Raw genomic sequence first — 23,239 nt, 5'->3', positions numbered from 1 at the left:
TGGGGTTTCCAGCTCCTCTGTTTATTGTGGTCAAAATAATGCTCATGCTAGATTTCATTTTCAGCTTGGACCAATCCCATCTCTACTGTCTGGCGCTGTGCCTTATCTTTCAAAGCATAAAGACCTTTTCCCCAAAGTGGGGCTGATCATGAGGCAAGCCCAAATCCAGATAGTATACACAACTTGATGAGTATGATGTGAATCATGTTTTAAGTGCGTTCCAAAGGCTGTATAGATGACCCTTCAGCCTTCAAAAGCATTACAGCAGTGATTTTTCTAGCATGGGAAAGAGGGGGATCTACTTAAAAAGCCATATATATTCCTTTTTTGGCTCATCTCTGCCTTGTGCCTTATTCCTTACAGCTGTTTTGGAATTTGGCCATGCAAAAATACAGCATTAGGAAAACAGCCGTGTATAAACACAGACATGAATATGCTTTAATGTGCAGGGTCCTGTTATTGTTCACTCCAAACAAGTGTCCATGATGAAGCTTTCTCCCTGCAACCCGCTACTGATCCCTAATGATGTTGTAGTTGCATGCAGCCTCTCATGGCCTGAGGCTTCACTTCCACCAGCTTCTCTTCACCTTGCTTTCCATATTCCAGCGTGCTTAATATCCAGTGAAACTCTGATATGCCAAAGCTTGAAAGCCAATCTGGGCTTAGAACTGTGTGGTTTTTTTACTTATTTCTCTGGAAGAAGAGAGGGAAACTAGGAGGGAACAGGGGCTTTTGGATGCCCCAGGCTCCTGATGAAGACACTGCAAGGGTGGTACTAGCTGCTGGGCGTCAGGAGCCACAGACGGAGAGATACTACCAAGATTTTAAGGGGTGTAGGGGGAATTGTGACAATATCAGTTACTGCTTTTGTGCTTGCAGAATTAATTGTAGCTTGGAGGAGTTGAGGAGAGTTCAGGTGCTTCAGAAATGAACTACAAGTGAGCAGCCTGAAGAGATCTTTGGTTTTACAACAAGCAGAAGAAAATGTTCCTTCATGAGTTTCCCACTCAAGGTAGATGAGTCACTGCTGTCAGAGGCCCTAGGGTGGCAAAGATGTGAATATGTTCAGAAGGCAAATAGCAAAATTTGTGGAAGGACGGTCCGTAAATAGGACTGAAGCATAAATACAGGCAGATGACCTCTGACTCTGGAAGTCCCCACACCACAGACTGCTGGCAACTGGGAAAGTGCAATGGGGACAAGATCGTCACACTGGCCTGGCTCGTCCTCTGCATGTGGGGTTGAGTGCTGAGTTTGCTATGTCTGCTCAGCTGGCCCCCTTTCTGCCTCTCTGCCCCAACAAAGGCAGATCCGGGGCAAAATCTGGTCCTTGAGGTGCTGGAGAACATCTAAAGGTGGACAACAAAGCTGGTGAAGGGTCTGGAGTGACTTGTGAGGAGTGGCTGAGGGAACTGGGGTTGTTTAGTCTGGAGAAGAGGAAGCTGAGGAGAGACGTGATCACTCTCTACAACTACCTCAAAGGAGGTTGTAGCAAGGTGGAGGTTGGTCTCTTCTCCCAAGTTGCAGGATGAGCTAAAATGGCCTCAAGTTGTGCCACAGGAGGTTTAGATTGTAGATTACGAAAAATATCTTCAGTGAAAGGGTTGTCAAGCATTGGAATGGTCTGCCCAGGGAAGTGGTGGAGTCACCATTCCTGGAGATATTCAAAAGACATGTAGGTGAGGTGCTTAGGGACATGGCTTTGTGGTGGATGTGGCAGTGCTTGGTTAATGGTTGGACTTGATCTTAAAGGTCTTTTCCAACCTAAATGATTCTATGATCCTGTGATTCTTAATTGGGGGCAGCTTCAGAAGTCAGAACATGGAGATAAATCATTTTTTCTTTGCTTTTCTTTTGCCTGTGGAAGGAAAAAGGAAAAGACAGATGATGCTCCTGGTGGCTAATGGCCCAATCCACCAAATAATCTATATGCTTGCATTCCTTGTAAACTAGGTTTAGTGGATGTCTCATCACTGGAAATTTTTCAAATTATTTTGAAGAACAGTAGAATAAGAAGCAAATTGAAGACTTTCTGTGGCATTGTTGCAGCCGTGCTGCTCTCTGTAAAGTATTTGTTGCTTTGTCAGTTCTTACCATAAAAACTGTTATTCTAGGTGGTTTCTAAAGCAGTGCCTGGGTACATCATTGCATGTATGGACTTCCTAACTTCTAGAAGCAATCTCTCTATGCTCTACTCTTTGCTATGTTGCCATTTCTTTTTAGACAGATTGAGTCCTTTCCCTCTCATACTCAATTTCTTTTTACCAGGCCAATTGTCTTTTGGCTCCACATCAGCTTGAGTAAATCCGAGGTGTTCCTTTAGTGCCTATGGGGCTCTACACTCACTCTGGGTGCTGTTTTAGGAGGTGCGAGTCATATCAGAAGGAGAAAGCACTGAAACCACAGGACATTCCCTGCATTGCTTCCCCATATCTAAAAATACACCTCAGTCAGCTTTGTCCCTGTTGGTTGTGAGCGTATCTGGGGACATTAGCAGTCCCCTCACTGGCACAGGTGCATATGGGATATGAGACTGGGGTGGTGTGCACCCCTGGGCATATGCTGGGTATAGCTGGCAGCCAAAGACACTGAAACAGGATCAGTGAGTTTTTGGGAGGATGGTGTGTCTGAGAGTGGTGTTCTCTGGCTTTACTTTGCAGAGGTTCAACAGCCAGCTTGAGTAGAGTCTCCATGCTCTCACCCTGCTCACCTGTCTCTGAGGAGCCATGCCTTTGCCCCTTCTACCTCACCTTCCTCGAGCAGGTAGGACATCTGAATGAACTGTCAAAAGCTCCTGCTACAAGGTGCTCTTCTGCTTCAAATGCCACCTTCTGAGGTCAGTAGTGGCCAGCTGTGGCAAAGAAGACTTATTTTCCTGTGCTGATAAATGCCTCTCAAGGCAGAGCAGCTGCATGTGCTACCCAAGTTGCTATTGAAGCCTAGATCAATGCTTTTCAGATGGCCTGAAACTTCCCTCCAAACCTTCTCTTACTGTCTGGCTCCTGCATAAGGTGTTAGTGGATTCTGGTCAGATCATGCAGGAGAGCCCAGAGCCTAATCTTGCTACCCAGGGGTGAGTTACCCACCAGCCATCCACTGTATTTATACATCTATAACAAAACCCAACAGACCCTTGGAGATATGCATAGCTTTTTCTTAGCAGATTTTGCATATGTAAAGGTGAGTTGCAGCGCTCCTTGAGAGGCTCCTTAATACCATACCTGTTCAAATTTTCAGCATCTTCAATAGTCTCAGGCAGAGTTTTTCCCTTCATCTCAGGTAGGAGCAAAACCAAACCGCCATCAATTAAGCTAATCACAGCTGCAAACACAGAACAAGGATCACAAAAGCAATGCTGACATGCTGCTTTGCCTTCCTAGGTTGCCATAGGATTCTTGACAGACTGGGTCCCTGAGATGGAGTGTGTCTTTTTTGTAGGGAGATGAGAGGCCATCCCACTTAGTCCTGTAACTATGTGCAGATGAGAGGGACAGAAGCCAAAGATGTTCCTTTCTTTGGGAAGGGCTCAGCAGGAGGAAGTGAAAACTTGAAAGACCTGTTCCAAAAACATGGAGTCCCCTCTGCTGCAGAAAGGTCTAAGCTGTGCCTTACATATGTACACACACATACACACACACATATCTACACCTCTCTATGTTTGTTTAAAAGGCAAGAAATAGATCATTAAACTCATTCTTCTAGGCTGTGGCCAACCAACCCATCTCATGGCTCTTACCAAAGACAACCAGAGGCAATTCGTGCCACAGCTCTGCTAGTCTGTACACAAGGAAGGGTGTTATGATCCCACCAAGGTCGCACATGGATGAGCAGACAAGGACTCCCAGGTTCCTGCAAAGCAGGAACACACACATGAATCACTCCGCTCCCCACAGTATCACTGTCTCTGCCTCAGAGTGCTTGGCACACCTCTGCACCCCAAGCCCCTGGGAGCAGAACATGAAGAACAGGTAAACACCCTGCTCAAGGGATTCGCAGCTGATGGGAGAGGGGATGGGCTGTGAGCCTCATGAAGCAAAAGGCAGATAACACCAAGGGGCTTAGAAAGGTGCTTAAAAGAGCCTGGTCATCATCAGAGAGAACAGACAGAACACTCTCCTGTGGAGAAATACTGCAAGATGAAACAAGTGAATAGGGAGAAAGTGACAAGGCAAGACATTAAGACAAACCCTATATTGGAAGTGAGATGTTAATGAGCATTTGCCTTCTGATTTGGGAAGGTTTCTTACACATCCTCTCAGAAACTTGCTGCCTCAGGGCTGGTCTCAGAAGCAGGGAAGGGGCTTTGTTCAGGGAAGGTGGTGAGTTTTTGCTATATCACCCAGCATCTGCCCCTCACCTTTGCAAGCTGTATTTTCTATATCAAATGCCTTTTCCAGGACAGCATATGAGCCACAGGTTCCACAGCTGCACCCACAGCCTTGAGTTGATCCCTCACAGTGACTTCCAAAGAAACACACAGTGCTTTTACCAGCTAACAGAAGATGGTGCACTTACCTGAGAAATGTTGGATACAGCTCAGGATTTACCAAGCAAATGATTTCGTAGCACATGGTAATTCCCATCCTGCCCAGGCAAGCTGCAGGCATTTTGAGCCAATAAAGAGCTGGAAAGACATTGTGCACCTTAAGGCTGAATACAAAACTATGATTTTTTTCTTGACATAAAATATTTAAGGAAGCAGTAAGTTTGCTGTTATGAAAGGTCAAGAGGATAGCACATGATGGTGTTCCATTTCACTCAATAAAGAATTTATAATGCAATTGTCCCGTGGTTCCAGCAAATAACCAAGACTTGAGACTTTGCTAGGTTGTTGTCATAGAGAAGAGAAATCAGTGACACAAAGTAGTTTGGATTGACCAGTGCACTAGCAGGAGCTTATGTGAGACATCATTTCTTGTTTGCAATGAAACTGAACAGAGGACAGCTTCACAGTTTGGTAGTTGAAATCTGCTCATCAGCAAGATATTCTGTACTTTTGCAATGAGGCTTCTGATGGCTTTCAGTCTGGGACAAGTTTATGTTGCCTCCCTGCCTCTCAGTATGCTCTCTACAATTGCTCTCACATCTGCAGCTACAGGTGTCTGCTGCAAATAAATGATCATCCGAGCCCTTCCAAGTAGAGTCAGTTCAGGTATATCTTTGGTGTGCCACATGGGCTTTTGGATTCCCAACTGACCTTGGATCATGGCTTCAGCTGTTTCAGCTGTTAGAGCACATGAAGCATCCAGTTTCATAGAATCACAGAATGGTAGGGGTTGGAAGGGATGTCTAGGGATCATTCAGTCCAACCCCCCTGCTGAAGTAGGTTCCTCTCAATCAAGTCACACAGGAACATGTCCAGGTAGGTTTGGAAAACCTCCAAAGGGGACTCCACACTCTTCCTGGGCAGCTTGTGCCAGGGCTCCCTCACCCTTACAGGAAAGAAGTTTTTCCTTCTGTTTAAGTGGAACTTTTTGTGTTCATTCATTACCCCTGGACCTGTCACTGGGCACCATAGACATTTTCTTGGCATCCACCCTCTAGGTACTTGTAAGTGTTGATGAAGTTCCCTCTCAGTCTTCTCCAGGCTAAACAGCCCCAAGTTCTGCAGCCTTTCCTCATGAGAGAGGTGTTCAGAGTCCCCTGATCATCGTGGTGGCCCTGCACTGGACTCTCTCCAGAAGTTCTGTGTCTCTCTTGAGCTGGGGAACCCAGAACTGGACACAGGACTCCAGATATTTCTCCCTCGTTTGTCCAGCTATGGCTGCCAGTATGCCCTGTGGGCAGAGCTTCTGCAGAGTTGAGACACAGCCACTGCTGAATGTGGTTTGCAGCAATTGCAACTGTGACAGTCCAGGGCCATCCCTGTCTCTGCTCCAGGGCTCTGCCCCACTGCTCCTACAGAACTGGCCTGGGTGAAAAACACCCCTCTTCTGGAGGAGTGGACTTTGGGCTTTGTTGGGGATGGCAGTGCTGACAGAGGCAAACGAGGAGGGCTGGGGTTTCTGCCTGGCAGGACATTGAACCATGAGGTGAGCTGGTTTGGCAGCAGGACCTTCATCAGCCATGTCTGTCCCTGGTGGCAGGTACTCTCCAGGGCACTGCTACTCCTCATGCCAGGGTGTGCAGCGGTTGTGTGGCCATGTGACTCCCACCCCCATGGTCCCCTGGCAAAGCCCAGTGGCCCCTTGCATAACTCCTGCATTCCTTGTTAAAATAAGTTTCCATCATCCAGACACTTTGGGGTTTTTTTTCTATGACATTTTTTCTGTAGCATTTTGTGGATTTGTCCTTGTCCTGCCATGAACTGATAGTTGTTTGGCATTATTATGTCTGTGGTTTCAGTCTAGTTGTATCCCATAAAGGAAAAGAAAAGCTGTTTCATTTGATGTCCCTTAAGGGACGCATTGCTTTAAGATGATGGCCCCAGAGAGAACGCTTAGCTGAACAAAAGCCAAGTGTCTGTCACTGTGGTTGCTCAACATCCTACATTTATGGCAGTAGCACCATTGATGTGGAGATGCAGAAAGCACTTACTGCACCCAGATGGTGTTTAAATGTGTGCATGTGCCCATATATTTTTCCTTTTCAGAAACAGAAACCATGGGGATTTTTGAATGAAAACCCCATACAATACATTCAAATCCAAATTTTAGCCCAGAAAAAAGTTGTGTCCTTAACATGGCATGTCTTGTGGTCCAGCACCTGCTGACTTGCCATCGGATTTGATGCCATTTTGGAAATTTAGTTCACCCCATTTCCCCTGCGTCTTGTTAGCCGGTGTAAATGCCAATGGTGGGACATACATTAGCTTTTATGGTGTTTGTCTTCATTGAATCACAGTGCTGACATAGGTGAGGTTAGCACTGATTGTTTTCCATTTTCCAGGGCAATAACCAAGAGACAGGGAGAGAATTCTTTGACTAAGGTGGTTTGCATGACTCACTGTCTGGGAGCAAGGCTGCAACGAGGCAAGCACCACCTGTCATCACATTTGCTGCAGCCCAGGGGTAGCAACGGCCAATGCGATCCAGTGTTAGCATGAGGATGAAGGCGGCTGGGAACTCGACGAGAGCAGAATAGAGGAAATCCAGATACATGTTCCCAGCGGCTATTCCCATGTGCATGATGAGCCCCTGATAGAGGACAGAGCTCGTGAACCTGTGCAGAAAACATGGTGAAAATGAAGCCAAACCCTTTCGGAGAGAGTTTAGGCAAAGAACTGAGAGTTGCATCTGATCGGGACCAAAACAGGCTTAAATCAATGATGGTGACTTAGGGCAACAAATCACACACCTCCATTTGGGCTGCAAAAACCTTCACTTACCAACTGTACATCAAAATGAATGTGTGTTTTCTGATCTGAGGTGTCCTGACCAGGTCTAGAAATGAAGGTTTTGGCTTTTCTCCATCTTCATCTTCAGCATGGAGATTCTGGGAGCACAAGCAAGAGAGGGACAAGAGAATACAGTCCACAGGGGAGAGGATGGTGGGCACTGCAATGAATATTTCCCTCTGGATTAGGGGGAAGATGAGGGCTTTTTTTGCCAGTTAAGTAACAGTGCAAAATAACTTCTTCAGAGTGTTTTGGGGGAATCATGAAAATACATAGACAGTCTTCAGATCTATGCATCTATATGTATGAGGCTTATGAAGCTGTTACATGGCATGAAACAGCATTTTAAAAAATAATGAGTAAGGGTGTTCTGGAATTTTCAGTCATGAGATTTGACAAGTTTACTGGTGATTGATACTACTTAATGGAAGCATTTTTCTTGTCTGCTGGCTATTTTTTCAAACTTCCCAAATGTGCTCTGTGAGGATTCTAGGCAGTCAAAAAGAAGAAAAATCACTTGCCTCTCCTTTAAGGAACTGCAGTGCTTTTGGTCTCTAAGATGCCCCCTACTCTAAACCCAAACCAATCCTAAACTCACAACGTTATTTGCCTTGAGCTTTGCATATGTGCGGGAAATGCAGTGCAGTCACCTGGAAAGAGAGGGGTAGCTTCTTCTTATTTCCCTTGGCGATGTGCTGAATAACTTCCATAGCTTTGTCATTTTTCTTTTGAGCCATCAGCCACCTTGGGGACTCGGGCAGGCACCTGCAACACATACACTCATGGCAGCTATGGAGAAGGAAGATGCACATTACTAGTACATACAAAATGGAAATGGAATGAGTTTCTCAAAATAGGATCCTATGGTGCATTGAATATCCAAGAGTGATAATGAACTCCGTGGTAGCTGAGACTGTCAGTGATTATGCTCTGGTTTGTGCTCCTCTTGAATGACAAAATAGACTGAATTTAATTTTGGGTTTTTTTAAGGACAAAAGCAGTTTTTCATAGCTTGGAAACATTGGTCAGAGTTAAGTTCTGTTGACATGTTTTAGAAAGGGCTAATAGTCTGTGGATAACTCCCCCCTCCCCGCCCCCAGCTGCAAACTGTTCCTCCAACTTCTTTGTGTTAAAAATAAACATAAAAAACCTCAAAGAAAACAAAACATCCCTCCCAAATCTGTTCCCTATTTCCAGTTAGGGAGCTTTCTAAGGAGCATTTTCACTCTTTTTTTTTTTTTTTTTCAAATACTCAACAAAAGTCTGTTGACTTCATTAAGGAAAAAACCCCAGTTTTAATTGATAATTAAAAAACTCACTTCTCCCAGTAGCAGGTAGTGTCTTGCTCTTAGATGATTCAGACTAATCTTGCTCTTAGATGATTCCCCCTGGTCAGGGGGAACAGAAGAACAGAAAAATGCCAGATCTGATTTGATGTTGGTTTAGAAATCCTTTGTGTAGTTCTATGGTTGACCCCTATAGAAAACTTCAGCTGCCACAGTCCCCTGTTTTTGGCTTGATGTCGCTGGGAGCAATAAGAGCAGGCACTTACCAATAGTAGAGCAGGAAGAAGAAATTGGGCAGCGTGACTGCAAGTTGGAGCCACCTCCAGTGTGGAAGCAGGTAAGCCAGGGCAGTGAGGACAAGGAGTCCCATGGTGAATGCAAGCTGGTAAGTGATGCCCGTTGTCCTCCGGTAGTTTGAGCCGACAAATTCTGCTACTGCAAGTACAAGTGGTATGAGCAAAAAGAAATTAGTTTGGAGAGCTGGGGGAATGGAAGTCCTTCCAGCTAAATCCACGTGGAACCCCTGTGCATTGCTGTGCCTCTGTGGTATGCTGTGCAGGCATGAGTTTGGATGGGAAAGCAGAGCAAGTGCTTGGTGAAATTCACAGGACAAGCCCTGACCCTCATTTTTCTACTGGTCAGCTGGCAATTTCATTCCTGCCTTCAAATCTGTCAGGCCCTCACCCATTAATATGGGGCAATCAGTGCTTTCTTCCTGCTATTCCTTCCAGCTAAGAACTAAATGGGAAAATAAGATAGTTGACACTTGCTTGTCTCCGTCTCCCTCCTCTCATACAACTTGGAAAGAGCCTCCCTAAGCTCCATGTATGTGAAACAGCACAGCAAAAATCATTTTGACACAAAGGCTGTGCTCTCACAGCACTGCGTGCTGCCTTTCCCAGAAAAGTGTCATACATAGCACAGTGTCACTGTCTGCTCTGGTTACACATGGCTACTTAAAAGTCGATGGCACAAGCCAAAGTCAACTCTCCTGCTGAACGGGAGCTGCCTGCCCACCCAAAAAGTGTAATTGCAAGGTGCCGTAACTGAGGACGTAGCCTGTCAGCCAGCCCCCCTTGCTGACCAGTCCCTGGATCAGGCGGAAGATCACTGCCCATGTGTAGCTTGGCGCAAAGGCCACGAGAACCCCTGAGACTGCGTTGACGAGGACTGTGACCAGGAGACAGAGTTTACGGCCAAACCTGCAGAGGGAAAGGAAAAAAGAGAAGAAAGAGTCTGCCAAGCTGTGTAGGGTGGCAAACCAAAGGGTTTGAAGAGGTTAGAGAGGCTGAAGAACAAAGGCCCTGTTCTTTTTGAGTAGGAGTCTGTATCTGCTTTTTCCTTTGCAACATTTTTCATCTCGGTGGAAACTCAGGGAACTTTCCTGTCCTGTGTTTTGAAGTTGTTGCTCACTTCTGGTTAATGACTTAACTAATGAGTATAAGAAATGCTCTGATATGGCTCTTCAGCCCATCTTTCAAAGCTGTAATAGCTTATTAATGGCGATCTCATTCGATAACTTTGACCTTTACCTATTTTCTCATCAACCTTGGGTGAATGTTGAGCTCTTCTTGAAGAGTGTTTTTCACATCCCTGTTATTTACCATTCCCTGTATCACTGTGATTCACTGATAGTCAAAAATAAATTGTTTCCAAAGGAAACAAGCTTACTGGAACACTGGGGAGGGATATATATTCAGTTAAAAGAATGATTTATTGAATTAGGCAATGTCCACTAACAAAAAAATACCATGATGATAAATGTCAGCCAAAATAAATGTCTTCTGTTCTCCAGAATAACATCAGCAGATCACATCACTCAAATTTTCCTGTCATGAGCCTGACATACAGATATTTTTTACTTACCTTGAAGTCCAGCCTTGGAGAGCCTCATCAGACCATGAGGGGAACACTCTCCTTTCCTAGTGCCCCAGCTCTGAAAGGCAATCCTGGGGAGCTTTCCAGGGACACAGAGGTTCATTTCCAAGACACCTACAAGTCTTGAAGGTCAAAGTTGTTGCCTGGATGTGTGCCCATGATGCCGTGAATAAGCCAATCAGGACTCAATAGCCAATGAGACTATTAAGCTGGTACTCTTTGTTGCAGTGCTGGGGAACATGGGGAATTTATCCACCAAATGTGCCTACCTCAGCCTTTGGATTTTATCTGTCTACCTATGAATCACCCAGAATCTGATCTGCTTCTAATCCCTCGGAGAGAGGCACATTTGGAAAGAACTTTTGAAACCTTCCCTAAAAGCACTTGAAACGTTTGCAGGAGCTGTCCTGAGTACAGCAGGTTGCAGCAATAACTCATGCACAGGAAAACTAACACTCCAACTGCACTTTGGTTGTCTGATGAGCAGAGGATGGATACCTGAAATCCAGGAAACACAGAATTCATGGGCCTTTTTCCAATTCTTTCTACAAAATTTGAGGATTCTGGGTTTGTTTTTGCCCTAAGCCTAACACTTCCTAGGTATGTATGGGATTTTGTATTGGTCCTGGGTGTTTGCTGTGCAGGAACCACAGAGACTTGAAGCAGGATGGCAGTGAGCTGGGTAGCAGGAAACTCCTCGATGCTATGACATGTATGTGCTTTGTCTTAGCAGCAATGATATCCCACTCCCTTGTGTCTTTTCTTACTTTTGCTTGATAATACGACTTAGTAAAAAGATCCTTCAGTATTTTGATGCAGAGACTGAGCATTTCAGATATAAATGGCTGTGGGTTGAGGAGCTCTGGCTTCTATTGTCTTGCACAGCTGTACGCTGCCAAGAAGTGCCTTTGCTAGTGAAAATGGTTGTTTAATCCACCTCCATGCTGAAAAGGTGATTTGGAGAGTGATGCCTCTGATGGTTGTTGGATCTGCTCACTGCTGTTTCGTGTCCTGTCATACTGCTACTTATTGCTTCCCTTGCTCCCATAAACTATGCATCATTATGGGAGTGTCAGTTCTGGGAAAAAGGATGGAATACTTTCAAATTCATTGGAAGATTGGATTTAAAGGAAAGAGAGGATGGGGGAATGGAGCTGATTTATGTTTCCAGTGCAAAAAAGAAATGAAGATCTCTCAAAATGAGTGTGAAGAAAAGCAAAAATTGGTGTAAGAGTGCCAACGTTTGTCCTTCAAGTCAGACAGGGAACTCCAACCCAGGACTCAAGCCTGGATGCCTACATCTCCCTGTCTTTTCAGTACTGCTGTAGCCATTTGTTATTTTTTACCTGAGAAAGCTTTTTGCTGAAGGTGTAGCCATGCACAAGATGTTCCCAGAATGAGTTACTCTGATAAATCACTATCTTCTGATGAAAACTCTCTTTAAGCAGAAAGCTCAAAAAAACCCCATGTTCTGGTTCACTGGCAGTCAGATCATGGTTTACTGAGGACTGGAAAGTGGTCTGCTCAATCCCTGTATTGATGAGCTTCTACACAAGCAGGTTAGTCCATGCAGAGGGACAGGTTGAGATTAGCTAGGATTGTGGTAGCTGCTTTTTCCCCACAGAGATGATGTGTACAACCTAACCAATGATTGGGGACACACACACACACACACACACACACACTGTGCCCCTTCCAGTAGATCTTTCCCCTTGGAGGAGGGGGAAAATGAACTTAAGGAAATGGGCAATACCCATCCAATGGAGATGACCTTGAGGACTGATCAGAGTGGGAGGAAAATGCTTTTGCTCATTGTGCTCTCCTATGTTCTGAGAATACAAGAACCACATTTCTCCAAGACAGTCTAACTCTTCAGAGGGACTATTCACTCTCTCATACCTCTACCTCCTCAAACTCTAGTCTCAGACTCACTTGACATTTTACTGAAAAATTTGGTAAACATGCACAGAAAGGTCATCTGCAAAGCATTAAATTTGTTCAAACTAACCTAAAAAAATCCCACTCGCTGGGCAGATACATGGTACAATGACATTTGTGGTGGAAAAGAGCAGATGAGGGATAATTAGGTCTAGATCTGGCTACATACAGAGACAACTGAGAGAAAGGGGAATAAAAATAAATTTAGGAAGGAGCAACTTCTATTTCTGTATCTGAGAAAAGCTCTCCTATTTTGAAACTGATTAATACCCATCTGGATACTCTTAAAAATTAATGTGAAACAAATTTATCTCAAAGATGGGCAAATAGTTCTTAGCATGTGAGTTAAAATGTAGTCTAAAATTCTGAGCTTGCATTGCAGTTTGCCACCGTGAAAGAAAACAAAATCCCTTCACTCCTGAATGTGCAGATTCCCCACTGAGAGGCTGTAAAACTGGAGCAACACTGTGGCATTTCCATGGGTTCCTTGGTCACAACAGCCTTTGAAAACAGCGGCTGAGGAACCACCATCCTCCCCCTTTGTAAGTGACACAAAGGCTTTTTGAATCAAGTTTCAATCACATTAATTTCCTCTTTGAATTGTGAACGTTATTCAGCAACATGCAGACTGTGGATAACCAGAGGAAACAGTTCATGTCACAGCTGTCTACATAGAACCTACCTGTCTGCTATGTAGCCAATGCTCACGGAACCAATAAAAAACCCAGCATTTGCACAGGACTGGAAGAGGTCTAGCTTCCAGGAGTCCTCACAGACCAGGTTAAACTGCAAGAGCAATCATTGTTAGAAGTGCAGGAACATTCAACGCAAATCATGGCTCTTTGAGGAGGAAGGAAAGCAATGGAACACAGCTAGAAGGAAACCAAGGAGACACAACTAGAACACAGGCTCCAGAAACAAAGCTTCTACTCTTTTGGACTGACATCTACAATATATCTTTGTTTGAGTTTTCCTAAACCTTGTGGAAAAGTTACACCCTGGAAAATGATTGCACAATGGCACATAAGGAGAGCGAGAAAGGCAGACAAACTTGGAATAAACACATTTAAAAGTTCAGAAAAATCTCACACTCTCCTCCCCTCCTGTCTGCTTGAAGTTTGGAAGACACTTGGAGCAACATTTCCTTCCCAGATGCTAAGGCGTGTGTCTAACCGTGTACTGTCCCACTGTGTGAAAGCTGTGCCAGATTTGAGAGGTGAGGGGGCTGCCATGAGCTCTGCCAGAGGGAGGCCAAGTGACAGCTGTCCTGCTCCTCATTAACACTGGCAAAACTCCCGGGATTTGGTTGACTTTTCTCTGCAGTGAACTGGAACTCTGTAACTTACTTTTGATTTGCCATTAACAGGTTATCAACCCACACCCAGCCAGGGGAGGAGGGCAAACTGATGTTAATTTCTCTCCAGATGGAAATACACATTCAGGTGCAATTAGACTTCAGCCTGTTGCTAACTCATTAGCCAATAATTTAGCCCCATCTTATACTTCTAGTTCATTGTACATGAGTATATGTTTGGATTATCACCCAAACGTGCAGTTGCTCAGTTTGGATTACAGAGTGCTACCCTCATTTTGGTGACTGAAATACTGAAGTATGAGAATAGCTATTGTCTGATTGATGACAAGCTTGTGATATTATCCTCTCAGGAAAAGCAATCATTTCCCATTATTTATCCAAATAAATATTTTCTCTAAGTTGCTAACCAGTCTTGATATTCAGTATTTATTGTCAGTCAGGCTCAGAGTGTGCCCCAAAAGCAGGCTTTAGCAATCCACTGTCTTCCAGTGCCAAAGTATGCAGGGAAGAGTGATTTTTCTGGATAAAGTATGTCTTACCTCAGTCACAAGAGAGGTGCCTGGGAAGTCGTAGAGCCAGCCATCCCGGCAGGGCCCGAGGGGGACGGAGCTCCGGTTGCCCACGAGACTGCGGAGGGGATCGGTGCAGCTGACGCCCGTCGTGTTCCAGTCCACCTCGTACCTCCTGCAGCGGCTGCTGAAACTGGCCTCATGGCCACCCCACTCAGGAACAGTGTGATTCAGCTGCTCCTCCAGGCTCCAGCCACACCGCTGGCTCAGCTCAGCCACCCCAGGGCTGAAGCAGCGGTGCTCGGGGGTGAATCCCAGGAAGAAAATCCCCACATAAATAGGAGTGAAGGCAGCAGAAAGCAGGCATAAGACAAAGAGGGTTTGTTTCTGAAAGAAGTCAAATTCTCCAATCTGCTCTAAAATGTCATCCAGGGTTGGCATCTTTGTATGTTGCAACTCATTAAAATGCCTAATTCGGTTCCTTGCCAGGGCTTTGCCTTTCACTGCATGCTTAAATAACAGCTGACATGTTTACTCAATGCTCACAAACAAATAATTAACTTTGTCAATTGTCAAGGCATGCATTGTAACTTTTGTTTCTCCAGTGCCATTTCTAAACCTACTTTAGCTCTCCTCTTTTGGCCTCTCTCTTGTATATTACATGCTGGATATAGAAGCTCTGATGTGTCAGATTATGGCCCTTTCAGACTGTCAGTGAGTCTGTCAGTAAACAGTGTGTAGTAGGCAATAATTCCTCTGTCCAGCATTTTCAGAGGACAAATACCATGAAAGCATATCCTATATAAAGCATATCCTATATATGTAACTGAAGAACCTTATGCTCAAAATTACACTGGATATAGATGACTGCATGCATGCTGCTTTGAAGACAACACAGAGAAGCCAGAACAGGACAGATTTCTTTTAGTCAGAGATGCCCAGACTGAACTTGTAGGAGTTCACAAGTAGTTTCCCTGCACTCGAGGAGCTTAGCATGACCCCAAGACTTGTCACCAGCCCTCACATGCCCACCCTGCCCTCTGCCTCCTGCCCTGCACCCTGGGGACACAGCAGATAGAAGCTGCCTTAAACCACAGCCCTGTCTCACAAACTATTTCATGTGAATTTTTTAGACAATGCTGATGTGTAAATGTATGCTTAAATGATGGAGACATCCTCAGACTCTTCTATTGAGGGGGATGATTTATATATGGGAATCACCTGTGATCCTTTCATATTGCTCCCCATTTGCCTGTCCTGTAAACAATTAGCTTGTGTCAAATAATGTAATAATGGTGGAGGACTACAAGTTCAGTGCAGCTAAACATCGAAAGTGTGGATTTGGTCTAAAAAGATCTACAGGCAAATTTTTCACAGACAGATTTTTTTCACCTTCAAGCCAAAGTGTAACAGCTTTGTAGCTTGTATAGTGCTTCTGAAGGGAATCCCCCATCAGGCTGCCACCGCTGAGTTAATGTCTCCCCAAGGAGGACTTGGTGATCTCTCTGAGTTTTATGAAGCACAAAACTAAATGATGAACCTTGGAGGGAAACAGAGGTGATAAATAACGTGATATTTTAAAGGGCTATTTAGTAACAAACCTTGTTAAGTTACAACCACCTTCATACCTAGTAACTGTCATGAATCACAAATGGGACTGCTACTTTGCAATAAATATCTTTTGCAGCCAAGGAAAGATCAGACCTTTGATCATTTACAGCTAAACTGTTTACCTATCTCTGCTGAGATGTGGTTTCAATCGGCATCAGGGAACGAGCTACTCCCACTGTTAATGCTCAAGCAGCTTACTGCCCTAGCAGCTTTTAAACCTCGCACACACCTGCACACAGACTACTGAGCAGTGCACACATTTGATGCATCTGTTAACAGCTGCAACCTGGGCTAGTCAAAACCAACTTAAATGCAAGAAGTGCACAAAGCCTCTGGAAATCTGCATTACTCCCTTTCCAGATTCTGCCTAGTGTAGTTTCATGCTGAGGAGAATAAGAAGGAAGACCAATGGAGGTATTGTGTTCATATGCCAGTTATGCTAGCAGAAGGTTCTATCTCTGCTTTTGAGGCAGATTTATGTTCTCTTGCAAAACCTCTGGTGTCACTTGAGTATTCTCTTTTATTGCTAGTAAGTATTGTCCTACAGTGGCAGTGACCAGTAAGTAGCTTCAGATATTGCATGATGTACTGAGGTTTTATTATTGACTGAGCTGCCTTATGAATATCCTGATAAGACTCTGCCCTGTGTATGGTGATACCAGCCTCGGAGGAACTGAGAAGTCCATCCCATCAACAGGGCATATTAGTCTTGTCACCTGGACACCCCTGAGTGTGTTTGTGTGATCTCTTTAAGGTGTTTTGCAGTGTTTTTTTTCCCATTTCACCAGGACCAGAGCAGGGAGTAAGCATGCATGACATTCTGCCTGTGGGTCTATGTGCATACAACACCTAGGCAGGTTTGGGGTAGTGATGCTGGACAAGCTGTTTCTGGTAGGCAGAAGGGAAAAGATCAGCCCGAATGGTGATGGTGAATACAGATGTAAGCCATGCCCTATGCCTCATAAAAACGGGTTTTCCTGTTTTACTTATTAGTGTAGATGCGGCATGACATCAATCAGTATATAATGCATGAGGCAGCCAGAGGAGCAAAGTAAACAGAGTTGGAGCACCTCTGTGAGCAGAGGGCATCTGTGGCTCCAACAGAAGACTCATATTGCTCTGCAGTGGCAGGTTCATGAAATACTGTCAGATGTGATTGGTTTATTGTGTATAATCAGTAATCCCTTCAGTTTACAGTAGTAAAGCATTACCATACCTACTTTAAAACATATCAGCCTTCCAAAAGCTGGAGTGAGCACTCCTGTACTCTGACCTTCCTGAGCTTTAGATGTATGCTCATAAGATTGGGTGAAATGTGAACAAGGCGAAGCCTAAAGCACTGCTGTAAAAAAATTACAGATACAAACCAGATCTAATCCATCCATAAAACCAGCACATATCAATAATGATAGTGTATACAACTCTTGGATGTCAAACAATAGCCCTGATTCGAATATCTGAAAGCATCTTCTCATGAAATAATTCCTGAAGTCCAAGAAACCGAGCCAGAGAGATCTAACAAGCTGATTCTTCAGAGATACTGGTTTTCAGTTCTTTGAGAGTTTTGGCTAAAATGATCGACTAGAGGTTCCTCAGACAGACATTTCCACTCAGATACCTCCTTAGGTGTTCTCCTACAAGCCTTCCTGCCCAGGTAAACATTTCTGCATTGGCTTCCTTCTGGTGAGTTGTTCCTTCATTCACAGTATTTAGTAATGATTTTGGTCTGGTGCTTATGTTTGTATATGGGCCTCATCATAGCTCTGTTAACTGTGAGTGTAACAAGAGCATAGATGTTTAACAGGGAGCTTTCAGCACAATGCTGTCTTCCCTAATCATGTGCTACCATGGACCTGAACAGGACTTATTAGGTTCAGAGGAATGTGATGAAGAATAGCTGGAAACATCCAAACAGCAAGTCGTGCTCCCGCTGGGATGCGCTACCTGTGGATTGGGGTGCAGGAAAGTGAGACAGGCTGAGCCAGTCTGATTTCTTGGTGTGAAGGTCACACTCCTCATTTCCTGCAGCCTGTTCTGGCACTTAATGGTCCTGTACAGCATGAATTGGATCAATATGACTCACTGTATTTGTTAGGCTGGTCGTACCAAATATCTGGGTAGTCAGCTGTAAGGGCTCAGTGAAGGGATGAGGAAGAATCAGCATAAGGGACAGGACCACGTATCTGGGAGCCACTGGGAGGGCAGCTGGAAAGGAGAGGTAAAAAGGAGGATGTCCTCCTTATGGTGATGGGAAGACTAGTTGTCTTGTAGCTTTTAGTAGGGCTTCTCCCGGGATACAAGACAACTATGTAAAAGATGAGCATTTATACTGAGAACTAGTTGTCTGTACCTGTTGTCCAGGCTCTCCAGTCCAAAGAGAAAGACAAGTATCTCCAGGTATATATCCTCATTGCATAGCAGGAGCCTACAGCAGTGGTTAACGTCAGATCTGTGTACTTAGAGCTGTTAATAGTAATTGGAACCTCTCACAGTACACAGCTAATCTGGACAAGGTGTTGACACATGGGCACATTTCTGACAAATTAACCAGGACATTAAGTGCTGAGCTCATGATGGGGCTGACTGCAGGGGGTGAGACAGCAACTGATTTTGTGTGAATCCTGCTGGGAGAAAGGTGCCTGTGAAAAAATGTTTAAGCAAATTTGAACTGCCAAATAGTCTTGTGCTACAGCAGTGTTCTGCATCAAGGGATTTCAGCTCTTCAGATCAGCATTGAGTGCTGGTGATCTAAGAGCTGACTATAGAGGGAGCCTACACACCTTGTTTTTATACCACTCAAATTATTTCAGACAACATGTGTTTGCACTTGACATTTACTTTCACCATGAGAACGTATTTTACAACTGAGAGAAACAAAGTGTACTTCATGGTTGGCTTGCATACTACTAATGCGTTTTTCTTAGATGATAATCACACTATATTTGGCAAAACCTTCTAGTTTCTCATTATTTACTTATAGATCCAAAAGTCACAGCTTGAGTTCATTTCCTTATTGAACACTAATTACCACTTGGTATTGTGCAACCTAAGAATACCTCCCTCCGCGACAAAGATGGCTGAGTGCACAGTCCTCTCTCTCCTTGGCTTTTGCTGTGGCATAGAGCATGACGTGTTGCTGGAGTTTGTTCTCTGAACAAACAACTGCATTTCTGCATTTCTGCAGTTGTCAGATTACTTGGCTTTTGCCAAGGGTGGGAGCACTGATGAACTGCTATGCTACTGGCATTTGTGTCCGTGAGCTGCCAGGGTGCTGTATGAGGCATTGCTCGGGCTAGGATGAGGGATGCTCACGCTGTCTTGGAAAAGGGAATTGGCCCAGGGGCAGCTTGGCTTCTTGTGAATCTGTGCCGTGGTCCCCAGAGTCCCATTGCTTTGCTCTGACTTCCCAAGGAGACGGGCAAGGTCACTGTGCAATGCGCTTGGGGATTGCACAGTCACTCTTATCAAAGAGGGCGGAGATAACAGGTTACCAAAGGGAGCAAAGGAGTCCAGGCTGCCTCTAACTACTAACACAGAGCCTGGAGGGTGTGCTAGGCACTTTAGGAAAAACACAGAGGTTTTTTTAAAGTGCTGATCAGAGATTTCCCCTGAGCCTACCCACCGATCCTGTTCACAATACTCCTCCCAGAGGTATCTGGAAGAAGTGACTATATCCAGCAGCAGAGCTAAGGCTGGTCCAGTCCAGATCAGCCTTTCCAGCTCTGGGGTGGTACAGCACAGGCTGTCTGCCAATTATCCTTGTGTCTCAGCCCAGTCTGCCATCACATGCACTAATGGTACCGGGAAGCACTCAGGTCCCAGGGCTTCAGTTTCCTGATGAACAGCCATGTATGGCTGGAAAGAACAAGCCCCATCTGCAAAGGGGGCCTTACATTTGCCTTACATTTGTTATTTCTTTTGGTTAGTTGAGCTGCTGATACCTGCTCTAAGGGTAGCAGCACTCAACATGAGACAAGTAGTGCAAACAGCACAGGAATTACAAGGCTAGATTCTACACAAGGGACTTGATAAACAAGAGAGGATGGAATGAACCTGGTAACAGAGGCTGCAACATAACATACACTTCTGCTGGTGGCAAAGCAGGTTTCAGTGTCACAAAGTGCTGAGTGGTTGCACTTGCAACCTGTGGCAGGGTCCTCTGTCTGTTCCTGCAGCTCCTATCCTAGGCCTGACCCTTAATGAAATCCCATTTGATCTTTGAGGCAGCAAAATACAGTTACCTGGAGTAGTGGCTTGTCTCAAGATAGTCCTAATAGAATAAAAAGTGGTATAACATTTTGAAATCTGATTTTCTGAATTTCTTGTGTATCACCACGCAGCTGTTAGGATCACTGATGTGGTTGCAGTCTAATGAGAAACAAGTGCTTACAGAATCTCCTACCTAAACCATGCCAGAAGGCTTCAGTGTCAGTGTCATGAGGCAGTCATTCTTGGATTTTCTCTGTGGTTCTCAGTTAAAACACCATTTTAGCACTTCTGTGAAATAAATAAACACACCCATCTCTTCTGGTGTATTTATAAACTGCTTTTCACATGACAGAGGGCCTGGAATCAGCCACATGGCACTTCTTAAGAAGAGCAGTGAAGCAGTTCAGTCTGATCTAGAAAAATAGTCACAGTGTCAATCAGTGCAACAGATTTAGTGAAACACTTTTTGCCTCTGAGTTTGAGTATAGATTTTTTTTCCAGAGGCAAAAGGAGTTGAACTATATTACGCAAGCCCGAATCTTTGGGGACTTACGTATCACATACACACAGCTGTGATGCAGTTTGTCAGTGCTTGTTTACACAATTGTTATTAGGCCTGGTATTTATGCTTCTAAAAGGGCTTTCTGCTCAGTAGGAGGCTAGGAAGCTGTTGCTTCTGTTCAGATTGCTTGTAAAACCAGCCCTTTTGTAGCTGAGAAATGGCACACTTGTCTGTAAGCTTCCATGTTCAGGTCTGCTGCCTTTGACAACATATAGGTGCAAGCAAGGTGTTTCCCCAGTAAAGGAGGAGATATCCAACACTGTCTTCTTAGTTCTTCCTTTCTGGAGAAGCTGAGAACTCCTGCTCTTAAGTTTTATTTCCATATCTTAGCTTGTGTTGTAGATTTTTGAGTTTTGTTATCTGGGAACTTGGTTTTATGAATATTTGGGAATGCATCTACACTTCTGGGAGATAATGAAACATCTCGATGCCACAAAGCCAGCTGCAGCTACAAATGAGATAATGCAAACACAATCTCTTAGAGTCTGCAGGGATAAATAAAGCTACCAAGGAGCAACGTTAAGAAGGCATCTGTAAGTCTAAAGAGAACATACAGACCCAATGTTCTTTGACAAGCAGGTGGTCTTTGGTAGATGGCTGAAGCTGGAAGCAACAGACCCATCATGAATGCAGACAGCCCTGCCTCACTGTATCCCCACAGCTGCTGAAAATTCAGTGAGGCCAACTAGACTAAAAGAGGCTGGTTAGAGAAGTGAGAGGATTTGGATTCAAGGGCAAGGAAACGAGATATCAGAGAAGTTGAAGCCAAACATTTATGTTGTGGAATAGGACTTAGGAAATGGAGACAGATGTCTTCTGGTTAAGTCTTCCCCCATGGTATGTAATTGTCCTGCTGTGCTGCCCATCAGGCTTCAGTGTTCCCCTCCCTGCTGCTGTAGGTGCCTAGATAACCTGCTGCTGTAGGTGCTGGTGTAAGCAATGAGGCAATGGGTGAATATTGGTGGTGAAGGAAGCAATGAGACACTGATGGTCACCATTAGATATCCTGTTTTGGGCAGTGGTAGGTGAGAAGAGGTTGCCCACATGCTTCAGTGTGATCATGTTGTTACCTTTGAGCATTATAGGGTTGGTTACCTCTTCAACAAGCAACTTTTGAAGTGAAATAGCCATGGGAAAGCCTGGCCTCTTTAAAGCTAAGAGAGTGGGTGGAATGAGATTGTTGGGCTTGGCACTTCGTGTGGATGAACGATAAATCCCATGTGAAGACACTGTCAGGCTGGAGTGGGTCTGTTCTCAAGTCAGGAGGAATTAGCTAGGGGAAAGCAAGGAAGCTCCCTGTGGGAGAGACATTCTTGGCAGACAGAAACTAAGGCATTGCGTCAAGATTGTTAAGTAAGTAAATGACTGCAGGACCTCAGTTCTCTGAGTCAAATAAAGATAAAAACAAGGACAAATTGCAGGAAGCATTCACAGAAAGAGATGCAAATTCAAGTCCAGGGACGGCAGCGTGTCTCTGTGTGTGTATGTATGGGCAGCATATGTGCAGGAAGGGTCTTGGGTTACTCAGCAGGTGATGGACAAACAGTCACCCCACTGGTACAAACAGCACTGGTCTCACTCTGGTTTCCTGAGGGATCAGAGCCATGGGCAGTCTTAGAGTGAACAGGGTGTTTTCCAGGGAAGTACTTTGGACTGAGTGACCTTGTAAAATTTGTGTCCTGACGCTGTTACAGAGCAAGCTGCCTATTTAGTACAAGAGGTTCCAAATAACTTCTGAATTATTAGCTGCTCCTATAAATACAAGAGTAAGCAGACTACGAGTGTTATCAGGAAGCTGTGAGCCTGAACTGTCATTAATCTGCATGAGACCCTAAGAGTGGAAATGGGTGGGCAGGGTGGTTAGTCACACCTATGGGGAGCATACACGTGAGTGACTATTCTTAGTCATACCTGTGATAAGGTATGTGCTATTACATACATTTTTGGGCCAGCCCATAGCTATATCAAAGCAATGTTAATGTTTAACTGCATCTACCTCTCAGTTACAGCAGAATGCACAGTTGATCTCAGCTTTTCCGCCTGATTTCAGGGTATGTCTCTGCTGCAGCCTGCAGAATTGACTCACACCAGTGGCACTAGCGCTGGTTCCCAGGTCACATAGCACACAAAGTTGACCGTAATTGCCTGGAGACAAACACATGGGTCTGTGGAATTAGTGCATGTGACATAGAGTCTATGCCAACTGTATGCTTTGACATCAGTTTCAAGGCCGGCACAGGATGACAGGTGATATCCAAGCCAGCAGATAGTGAGCACAGTTAGTTCTAGAAGCTCTCTTCAGTACTTTCTGGACAAACCATAATCAAGTGAGGGCATTTATGGCAGCTCAGTTCTTTACATCATTTTTACCCAGCACTAAAGGCCTTACAGCCATGCTGGCTGTAGCCTCCATGCCTGCCATTGCTCCTGGTAGCGTGTAGACACTCCCATGCAATCAGGCAAATCTGGTGTCTGTGTGGCTTCACGACTTGAGAAATGCTGTTTTCTTGGACTCCACAGGCACAAGGTGAATAACAGACAGAAATACAGCTATCTGCTGGAAAGCAGTCTCTGCTGAGATTTACATACCCAACT

The 23,239-nt window shown here is 44.7% G+C and overlaps 1 protein-coding gene across 1 annotated transcript; it reads right to left on the bottom strand.

Annotated features, from left to right (window-relative positions):
* Window positions 1-1,791: 1,791 nt before the first annotated feature.
* LOC104554216 (solute carrier family 22 member 2) lies at window positions 1,792-14,703 on the bottom strand. The gene is made up of 11 exons (XM_010197152.2): window positions 14,293-14,703; window positions 13,121-13,224; window positions 9,670-9,824; window positions 8,889-9,057; window positions 7,987-8,101; window positions 7,328-7,434; window positions 6,947-7,161; window positions 4,516-4,624; window positions 3,737-3,849; window positions 3,222-3,321; window positions 1,792-1,858 (listed from the first exon to the last, which is right to left on the bottom strand). Exons 1-11 carry the CDS (start codon window positions 14,701-14,703, stop codon window positions 1,792-1,794), a joined length of 1,665 nt encoding a protein of 554 aa, XP_010195454.2.
* Between the last annotated feature and the right edge of the window lie 8,536 nt (window positions 14,704-23,239).

Source organism: Colius striatus, chromosome 2 (assembly GCF_028858725.1).
Source record: "Colius striatus isolate bColStr4 chromosome 2, bColStr4.1.hap1, whole genome shotgun sequence".
NCBI classification, from domain to species: Eukaryota; Metazoa; Chordata; class Aves; order Coliiformes; family Coliidae; genus Colius; species Colius striatus.
Note: the sequence above shows the minus strand (reverse complement) of the source record. Positions and strands in the feature narration are given on the sequence as shown.